This window comes from Gadus macrocephalus, chromosome 10 (assembly GCF_031168955.1).
Source record: "Gadus macrocephalus chromosome 10, ASM3116895v1".
NCBI classification, from domain to species: domain Eukaryota; kingdom Metazoa; phylum Chordata; class Actinopteri; order Gadiformes; family Gadidae; genus Gadus; species Gadus macrocephalus.
This window is the reverse complement of record NC_082391.1, coordinates 12,968,609-12,978,141: the sequence shown is the minus strand read 5'-3', so window position 1 is coordinate 12,978,141 and position 9,533 is coordinate 12,968,609. Positions and strand designations below refer to the sequence as shown.

The window sequence follows — 9,533 nt, the reverse complement described above, 5'->3', positions numbered from 1 at the left end:
AACAACAATGGAGGACATCGGTGCGATGGTATGTGGAATATGTTGGAATATGTTGGCTGCGGCGGAATATGTTGGCTGCGGCGCTGCTATGGCTGTTACCAGCATGGTTGCCATGTCGCTCTCGTGACTTCGTCACACTCTCTGGCCAATCAGTGGCCGGCCGTCTGCCGACGTCACCTTTTAGCATCGGCTCAGCTCGCTTGGAACCTAGAGCAAGGCGGTACTAGAAAAAGCAGCCACTTCAGGTACCAGATACCATGTTTTCGCGGTGGAAACGCAAAAAATGCGAGCTGAGTCGAGTCGTGTCGAGCTGGTACCATGCAGTGGAAAAGCGGCATAAGTGTTCTTATCCGATTTCGCTTGTCCGTTCATGTACCGATTTCTGTCCGAGGTAGATCGGGTAAGGTGTTAAAGGCACCCAGTGCAACTTTCGAGGCAAAAATGAACATTCAATTTCTAGTCTTTTTTACACGTAGTATATTTCAATAACTCCCTACCATTACATATCGACATTCAAGGAGCGAAGATGAGACGTCGTTGTGTGGTGAGAACTGATAGAAAATCGTCAACAAAAACAATGGGCGACATCTTCTTTATTTATTGTAACCTACAAAAAATAACCCAGGATTCCAGTCGGCAAGCCTCAGAGTTTTCCGAACACGTGACGTCGCTATTTGGGAGCGCATGGTTTTATCAACAAGATAGCCAGCATCACCTTTATTCTATTGACTCTGCCGTCCCTTAGTCTCTGGACCCTGTGCCCAGTGGCGAACTTAGCCCTTTGGGGGCTCCAGGCGAACAGTAATTTAGGGGCCCCTGCATCTACCGGTCTATTGTACCTTATGTCGCATAATGAGATACTCCATACAAGGGATGAACAAAAGTCACTATCCTTCTTTCATGCAAATGTTAATTATCTATTTACAAATTGAGAATTCAAAACAATAAGATTAGTTATGTTGACACATTACACTGACTGTTAACCTTATGTCATCATATACCTGAGGGTTTCCAGTAGGTCACAGCAGCTATATGCTGTGACCTACTGGAAACCTACTGATAGCTGATTCCAGCCATCAGTATTTTTCCTGTGCTCTTCAGACCTTTCATGGTTGATTAGATGCATTGCAAGGTTATTCCAGTGTTTAAATCCTTCCTCACTCAGTTGTTTTTGTTTTCCAAAAAGGCAACAACAAAAGCAAAAAAACACGGTCTGCACTTTCACTAGACTAACCAAGACCTGTTCACCCTCTCATCATTTTTCATTACTATGTAATAGTATGCTTTTGTGAATCTGCGGCCCTTGGGCCAGAGTGCTGGGTCATCCACTCGAATATGTGTGCGCCTGCCCAAGACACAGCAGCTTGGGCCAGAGTGCTGGGTCATCCACAAGAATATGTGTCTCGCAGTCATTGTTATCGTTATTGTCATCAATTTCAATAACCGAAGTGGAAGAAGGAGAATGAGCAATATTCACTACCAGTTGTGCATCATCTCCGTCAGTTTGTTGACACACGTCATTAGCATCGCTGCTGGCTGAGCCAGAGCCACTTGGAATGAAAGGAGCAGTAACGTGACGGCAAACTACGTTGACGGCTGCTCTTGAGCCGGTAGCTGCTCTTGAATTTCACATAATTTCTGCATACGCGTGATGAGCGTGATGCGCGTAACATGGAATAGTCCATGTAGTGCAGACTGAAGGGGGGTGCACACGGAAAGATCGTCAAAATATGAGTAATTAGACATCCCGATGCTACTATTGTGAAGAGATTTTTATAAAAATAATAAATATGGGGACAAAATATTTGCATTGGGGCATTTTGGGGGCCCCAAAAACCTTCTATGGGGCCTGGGGCTCCAGGCAAATGCCTGGTTTGCCTAATAGTACGGCCCGCCACTGTGCCTTTCCTCCACCGATGCTAGTGGGGGGTTGTATTGCCTTCTTCCTCCTCTCCTTGCCCCTTGTCCCCTTGCGCCACTTCTTGCACCTCTTCCCCTTGCTCCTCTGCTGGCTCCTCTTTCACTTTCTCCTCCACTTCTGGCACTGTCGAGATTACTCTCATCACTGTCCATCTCAAAGGACATATCCGCAGAGGACATGTCCATGTCTAGAAGTGGTTCAGTGGCCGGACCTGATGATACACTCTCTGCCATGTGTCGGGCAAATGCCCTTTGTGGCCCCAGATTGTCCTAGACCAGACAGTAAAAGATGAATGAGAAAGGGTACTAGAATGATTCAAGATGAAAAGTAAGGCCCGCTTTACACTTTGAAATTGCTGTACGATGTGTAGAACAGTAATGTAAATCGGGCCTAATAATTGATTATCATGTTTATAGGTTTTCATCTCTAGTTACTAAGTTTGGCGGTCGGATAAAGGGCAATATGCATTCTCTTGTTTTTATATTGGTGTGGTTCAGATCTTCCATAATTAGCACTCGACCGAGAAAGGTGACAGGGTCATTGAAATGCTAAACTCCACTGTTGTTTACATTAGGTTCGAAGCGTAGACTTTAGGGAATATCGGCGGGTAAATTGCCGCCTGGCTTCTATTTTCCACGGTAGATGCTATAAATCCCCCCCAAAAAATGGCTTGCTGGACGCAAAATTCATCAAATCGGTACTTCCATGAAAACAAACTTATACAAATGGGAAAACGTATCAAATCGGAACTGAAGGTGGTTGACAGGTAAGTAATCTACTTTATCTACTCATATCTATTAGAGAATACTAAGTGAGACCGGTGATCGATGACACATAACGTTACGGTCCACGCAAAAGTTAGAAAACAAAACTTTTCTACATACCTCGTTGCTGGAATCTTCCTCCATCAGGTGAAAACCCTCCAGGGCTTTCTGCTTTGTTGCTCGGGGAGGACGATGTGCCATCCTTACCGAAATGAGAAAACCACGGGCGCAGAAAAAGCAGCACAAAACGGTACAAAACGGTACAAAATGGTACAAAATTTGAATGTGGGTGCGTATCGTAAAGTATGTACACACTTAGAAAACAATTCGCGCATTGGCAAACAGAACCAGTGACAGGATCACATTTTAGAATCTCCGGATGCGTTCGGGACTCATCGGTCTTGTTCCGAGGATTGCCGACTGGATTCCTGTTTATTTTTGTGAGATTGCAATAAATAAAGAAGATGTCGCCCATTGTTTTTGTTTACGATTTTCTATCAGTTCTCACCACACAACGACGTCTCATCTTCGCTCCTTGAATGTCGATATGTAATGGTAGGGAGTTATTGAAATATACTACGTGCAAAAAAGACTAGAAATTGAATGTTTATTTTTGCCTCGACAGTTGCACTGGGTGCCTTTAACATGCATTTTAAAAGTCCTGTTGAGGTCTTATTCTTTTATTTACCCGATAATGACTCTGCATGTAAACGCACTGGCTATGTGACGTGCAAATCTTTACATTTCTTGTGATGGACAAGTGTATTGATTGATATACTATGTAGCGACCCTATATTTATATCCTTCCAAACTCAAGCCTGTTACATCCTTAACTCAACGCCACGCGATTCTCTCTCTGCCTTGTTGTTTTTCCTCTACCTCTTCTTTACTTTGTTTTATAACTGGCGAGGGGCCTTTGCAATCGGAAGACAATAGGAAAACAATCAGTTTAAAGGCTTTTTTGGACCTGAACACAGCTGTTTTTGTATTAGAAAAATACGATCTGAAATCGTATGTTATTTTTTCGTTTCTAGATCTTTCCCGGGTAACTAACCTTTATCATGTCAGTTTCTTTGTGTTGAAAATGCCATATAAAATGCAGGGGTTTGGTTCAATTGTATGTAAACCGTACAATAAAATAGATTCACTGCCATTCACAGGTGGCCTTTGACTTGTTTAAGCTACAGTTAAACTCTCTACCTTGTTTGGTATCTTGTGGTGCCTTATTTAAACTGGAGTCCAAAGCCTTATGTTATCAAACAAGTGTAAGTGTAAAGTGTTTCAATTCAGTGTATTTTCTCTTTTTCTGATGTGATATTTGTAACCGCTTTTGCCTCGTATAGCCTCAAATGTGTTGTCTGTGCTTACAGTACATGTGGCTGTGAGGACTAGTCATACTATTAATACATACATAATACATACATACATACTAGTCTCACCGAAGTGGGTGCTACATATTGGTGGTGGTTAGTGAGGTCCCCCCTTCACTTTAGGCGTCTTTGAGTGTTATTAATTATTCTTCTTCTTCATGTTTAACCTCTGTTTTCCTTTTATTCCTAGTCTGTTTTACATAGTTTTGAATGATGACTATATGCTCTGTAAGGTGACCTTGGGTGTCTTGAAAGGCGCCTCTAAATTAAATGTATTATTATTATTATTACTAGTCATACTATGTTGTATGTTTATATAAATAAAAAACATGTCTTTCAGTCCCTCTGTCCCTCGCTCTGTTACTTATCTGGGTAGTGCACCCTCGACCTTCATGGGAATCAGACCCCATCTCTACTAGGCTGGTACTGCACTTTGAATTTAAATGTATTGATCAATATCTCTGCTTCTTAAAGGCTTTCTATATTATATATATTTAAAGCCGATTTAAATTGAATAGTAATTATCATTTATGATTTGCATAATGTTTTGTAGACACTGGCTAGATCTTATTAAAAGGACGTTCGATTTGACAACTAGACAATTAACCAGTTAAATTAAGGTTGCATATTCGCATAAATTGGCTCGTATATAACGTCAAGCATCTTAAAAAAAGAACTGTCAAACTGTTCAGATATATATAATATACTCTCATTCGGGGTTTGAACCCAGTATCTTTCTGTTGTGTTCAGCGTCCTTTAACTTCTTGATGAAAAGATCAGAAACAAATCTCCCCTTCAAACACTTTATTACCAATAATTATCCAACACACACGCACGCACATACACAGACCCAAAAAAAAACCAATAATACCGATAACTTAACCGTCCACCCGTCCTCCCCCACCCTACCCCCACCGCCCCAGCAGCTGGCTCTAGTCCTCCCCCTTCCTCCCCTCCAACGCCCTCACCCGGCCCTCCAGCTGACCCAGGCGCCCCTCCACCCCCACAGTCTTTTCGGAGCTGGGGAAGGCCACGCCCAGCAGCGCACAGCCTAGCACCAGGCCGGCCAATCGGATGGCTGTGGTGTCGGTGCCGGCCTGCGCGTCGCTCACGATCAGGCCGAAGAGCCAGAGCGCGGCGACCGTCTTCAGGATCCAGAAGACCTGCCGCAAGAGGCCGATGAAGAGTCGCAGGATCACCGTCAGCAGCCAGTAGCCAATCAGAGCCAGCAGCCCCCACTGGGCCACCGAGGCCACGCCCTCGGGGGTGAAGCGGGGTAAGGAGAGCGGGACTGTGATGGCAGACAGACAGACAGACAGACAGACAGACAGACAGACAGACAGACAGACAGAAAGGGAGCGAAAAAGAAAAAAGTAAGAAAGAAAGAGAAAGGAAAGGCAGAGAGAGAGACGGAGAGACAGAGAGAACGAGAGTGACGGAAAGAGAGAGACCGAAAGGGAGAGAGAAAGAGAGACACAGACACAGAGAGACAACATGTATCATGGATGAGTTGGTCTTCACATTAATTTAATGTTTTACATTTTCAAGGGTAATCCTAATTACCTAAAGATATTCAAAACGCGTTGCAGTGTTCCACGCAGCTCGTTCATAACCCTTGTTCAGAAGAATGACTGGAGATTCAGGTTACATGTGACTAATGTGCGGTGGTTGTCAGTCTTACTCAAGGCTGCGTACTGACATGCTGGAGACACTAGGGATCGAACCAAGAGTCCCTTCAGGCCAAGAGCCGTTAACCTTAGCCCCTGCTCCAGTTTGGTCTATGATTAAACGTTCAAAAGCACAACCTGGAGACGAGTGGTGTTTTGACCGACAGATGCAAGGCAATGTACCTTCACCTGTGCTGCTGATCTAACCACAACAACTACAGTAGTAGCCCACACGTACCACTCTCAATGATGCCAACAGAATGCGTTATCAAGGCATGATCAGGTAATAGATTCTCCAGGCATTAATTAAAGAGCACTTCTGCAGTGTCTGTCAATAGACATTTTCATTGCCTTAGAGCACCATGCAGAGAAAAACGCACGCACACGCACACACACACACACACTAACCCACCATGAATCCCTGTGACCCTGAGAATTTCTGTGACGTAAACAGCGATGACATTCAGGCCGCTGGCTGCGCCTTCGGCCAGGAATCGGATGACCATCTCCACAAACTGAAGTTAAAACAGATGCAGAAGCTGAAAGCACATTCAAGGCTGGCGGTGTAACCGTGCAACGAAGATTACCAAACATGCGACAAGACATTAAAACTAATCTTTCTTGACTGAGACTCGATCTGAGGGAAAGGAGAACAGTGTAGTCATTTTGGTTGGCTTTGATGATGGATAGGATTCATACATTGATTTAATCCGTATAACAGAGAACGCTGGTGGTGGTGGGCGGAGGAACACATGCTTATTGGTGGACAGAGAGAGCCTTCCATGTATAAAGGGGGCTAATGCATTTGCACTACATTACACTTACAATAACGTCCTTATTCATGTAACAAATCGGGAGGTTCATTTATGCATCAATGACTAAACAACAGCAATTTAACCCACTTACAAGCCTTCAACAAAGCTTCCATGCTTGGGCCATTTCACTGGCACTCGCGAAACTGCCAACCACTTGTGCATGCGCGTGCATGTGTGTGTGAGGGCGTGTTCAAGTAAAGCCAGGCTTGATAAAAACTCTGCTGTACTCCCTTCCAATTGGTCGTCCCAAACCCTCTGCATTTGTCCTAAGCCGGGCTGGCTTGACTGAGGTCAAGGGCAGATGTAAGACAGACATAGCCTGTATCTTCGGCACCTGTTGCCAACACACAAGTGCCTCACTGACAACTGTTGAGGTCAGCAGCAACAGAAACACACATCTGTCGCTCTAACTTCGTCCCCCGCTATGTGTTGGAAAAACAACCTTTGGCGTTAAATTATGTAATACTTTCTGTTTGGGACTATTAGACCGGCTTCGACTCTAGTCTACTTTAGTGCAATGATTACTTCTACACATAAAGATGTAATAGTTTCTAATCCGCTAAAACTTGGCACAATTTAACACAAAATACATATTCTATACATATTCTTCTAAACTATAATGAGACGACATGAACCAAGTGACAGGAGGGGACGATTCCCGGGAGGCCATGTCTGGACTGGTTCGGTTATTGAGGGGTAGGGTTGTCGCGTATGCAAATGAAGAGCAGAGGAAAGCAGGACTTCATTCCAGTCATCCGTACGCCCGCTGAGATTACATGATCGCAACACAAACCCTCCATTTGTTAGCCACATGTATCGCTGGAGTCTAACCCAGCAATACATGGGTCACCTTGCTAGCAGGGTTGCACCATAGAGTCTAACCCAGTGGTCTAACCCAGCTAAACCTAGGTTAACTTGCTAGTTGGTTTAAAGAATAGAGTCTAACCCAGCGGTCTAACCCAGCCATACATGGGTCACCTACCTTGCTAGCTGGGTTACACCAGAGGGGTGGATATCATAGGGTTAGATATCATAGGGTTAGATATCAGATATCAGGGGGTTAGAAACAATAGGGTTAGAAGGGAGGACATCCAGTTGAGTTTCTTACCATTGCCACGGTATAGAAGTTGTCCTGACCAAGCATTGACTCTAGATACAACGCGACACGCTGAGGGAGAGGAGGGAGCGGAGATAGAGGAGGAAGGTCGGCCACACAGGAGTGTAGGAGCAGGGAGGTGCATGGATATAAGCAGACATGGAGAGATGGGGGAGGTGGGGGATCATGGAGAGAGATTATCGAGTCGTAGGACCAGCGAACAGCAGGGTGGATTGGGAGGTGGTGATGGGGGTGTAAGAAAACAGAGAAGGAAGGTGAGACGGAGTGAGATGGAAGAGGTAAAATTAGTAATTACCCACACGGTTAAGCAATGTTCAAGGATAGTGGAGGAACAGCCTTGAGAGAGGAAATTTTATTAAGAATATTAAAAAGGTTGAAACTAAGGGATTAAAAATATATATTGTATAGTTTACTGAGAAACTACTAAGGCAACACACACACACACACACACACACACACACACACACACACACACACACACACACACACACACACACACACACACACACACACACACACACACACACACACACACACACACACACACACACACACACACACACACACACACACACACACACACACCTTAAGCGATCATTTTACCTCGATTGTGGATTGGATCACATTGGTTCCCACAACGTTCTCCACGTCATGACGGATGTCTTTGAAGGTACCCGTGATCAGGGTGCGGAGGTTGACAGGGGATGCCTCCGAGTCGCTTGAAGAACTGTGTCCGGAGCAGCCCGAGGCAAGGGCAAGCACCAGAACATACGTAGAAAGACACCAAGCCGGCGTGCAATGTGCACGCTTGGAAGGATTCGCGGAAGTCATTCTTGAATATTTAGGAAAAATAGAAAAACGTGTAAAAATGGTAATCTGGGCTGATATCCACCGCAGGATGTGAAGATCTGCCGCTCCTCCTCGAGGTGCTTCTGAAACACAGTCGTAATTCACAAGGTTTAAAAATGGCTTCTGTTGACAGCCGCCTCAACAAACAGTCTTATCCTGTTCCCCAAGAACCAGTCACAATGAATCGGAAGACATGAGGCAGTACCTGGGTTTGATACAAAATAAGATCGCCTCTTCCACTAAAGATCTGGCATCAAATGCACATAGCTGTGGGCCTACTCCATTAGGTCGAATTGGATATAGCTTTTATTTTAAACTTTGGCAACATCACAGGGTTCTAATCGTGGATTAGGCCTACTGCAACGTCAACAGATTTCTAATAATGCATTGACTATATTTGGTAAATCCGGTCCACAAACAAAATTAGACCAGCTCTCATTCATCCAAACGTCCTGAGAATGGTCCCAAAGCATCAAATCCCTTTTCTATCTGCGCGTAAAAGCAACGGTGGCAACGCGGTGACGTTGACCGGACAGAAGGACCGTGCGCCCGTCTCCGAAAGATCAGATTACTCGAAGCGGAGATGCTGACGACTACACATTTGGTTTTGTTGGTTTCTCTCCCATTTCGCCTACAACGCAATATTACCACGAATTATTCTGCGTAACCATCCGATTTCGAGGTTCCTTCTGCCGGCGCACCCTTCCTTTTCTTGCCGTCGCTTGAATTAAAAGGAATCCTGCCCTACTGGTGGTGGCGGCAACACCACCCAGATCTTGTGTTGTTGGGGGTTGGGTCATGCGAGGCGGAATGTGCACACTATAAAAGACAGATTTGCACGCCGAGACAAGTGACTTATAATTGCAGTTAAACTGTAAGGTTAAACCATGTGGAGATAGATAACAGCCATCATAATTCAATTAAATTCCAATTTATTTGTATATCCCTTAATCACCATTACAGTCTCATAGGGCTTAAAGAATAAGAATACTGAATGCAAAAATGGTTAAAAGTCAGAAACTGGAGTAAG

The 9,533-nt window shown here is 44.6% G+C and overlaps 1 protein-coding gene across 5 annotated transcripts; it reads right to left on the bottom strand.

Annotated features, from left to right (window-relative positions):
• Positions 1-4,844: 4,844 nt before the first annotated feature.
• On the bottom strand, positions 4,845-9,311 carry si:dkey-74k8.3 (transmembrane protein 109). 5 transcript variants are annotated; one of them, XM_060062424.1, is made up of 5 exons: positions 9,152-9,311; positions 8,258-8,586; positions 7,646-7,705; positions 6,135-6,237; positions 4,845-5,346 (listed from the first exon to the last, which is right to left on the bottom strand). In XM_060062424.1, the coding sequence occupies exons 2-5, from the start codon at positions 8,483-8,485 to the stop codon at positions 4,988-4,990; spliced, it is 750 nt and encodes a 249-aa protein (XP_059918407.1). In that variant the 5' UTR covers positions 8,486-8,586; positions 9,152-9,311; the 3' UTR covers positions 4,845-4,987. The 5 variants fall into 5 exon arrangements, with proteins under 5 accessions (XP_059918407.1, XP_059918409.1, XP_059918408.1 ...); XM_060062426.1 differs by having other exon boundaries at positions 8,258-8,583; positions 9,152-9,305; XM_060062425.1 differs by lacking the exon at positions 9,152-9,311 and adding an exon at positions 8,709-9,139.
• Between the last annotated feature and the right edge of the window lie 222 nt (positions 9,312-9,533).

Coding starts and splice junctions, on each gene's coding strand:
- si:dkey-74k8.3 (XM_060062424.1), bottom strand. CDS start 8,485: ATGACTTCCGCGAATCCTTCCAAGCGTGCACATTGCACGCCGGCTTGG. Junction 7,706..8,257: donor TGATCCAATCCACAATCGAG/GTAAAATGATCG, acceptor CCTCTCCCTCAG/CGTGTCGCGTTGTATCTAGA. Junction 6,238..7,645: donor ACTTCTATACCGTGGCAATG/GTAAGAAACTCA, acceptor TTTTAACTTCAG/TTTGTGGAGATGGTCATCCG.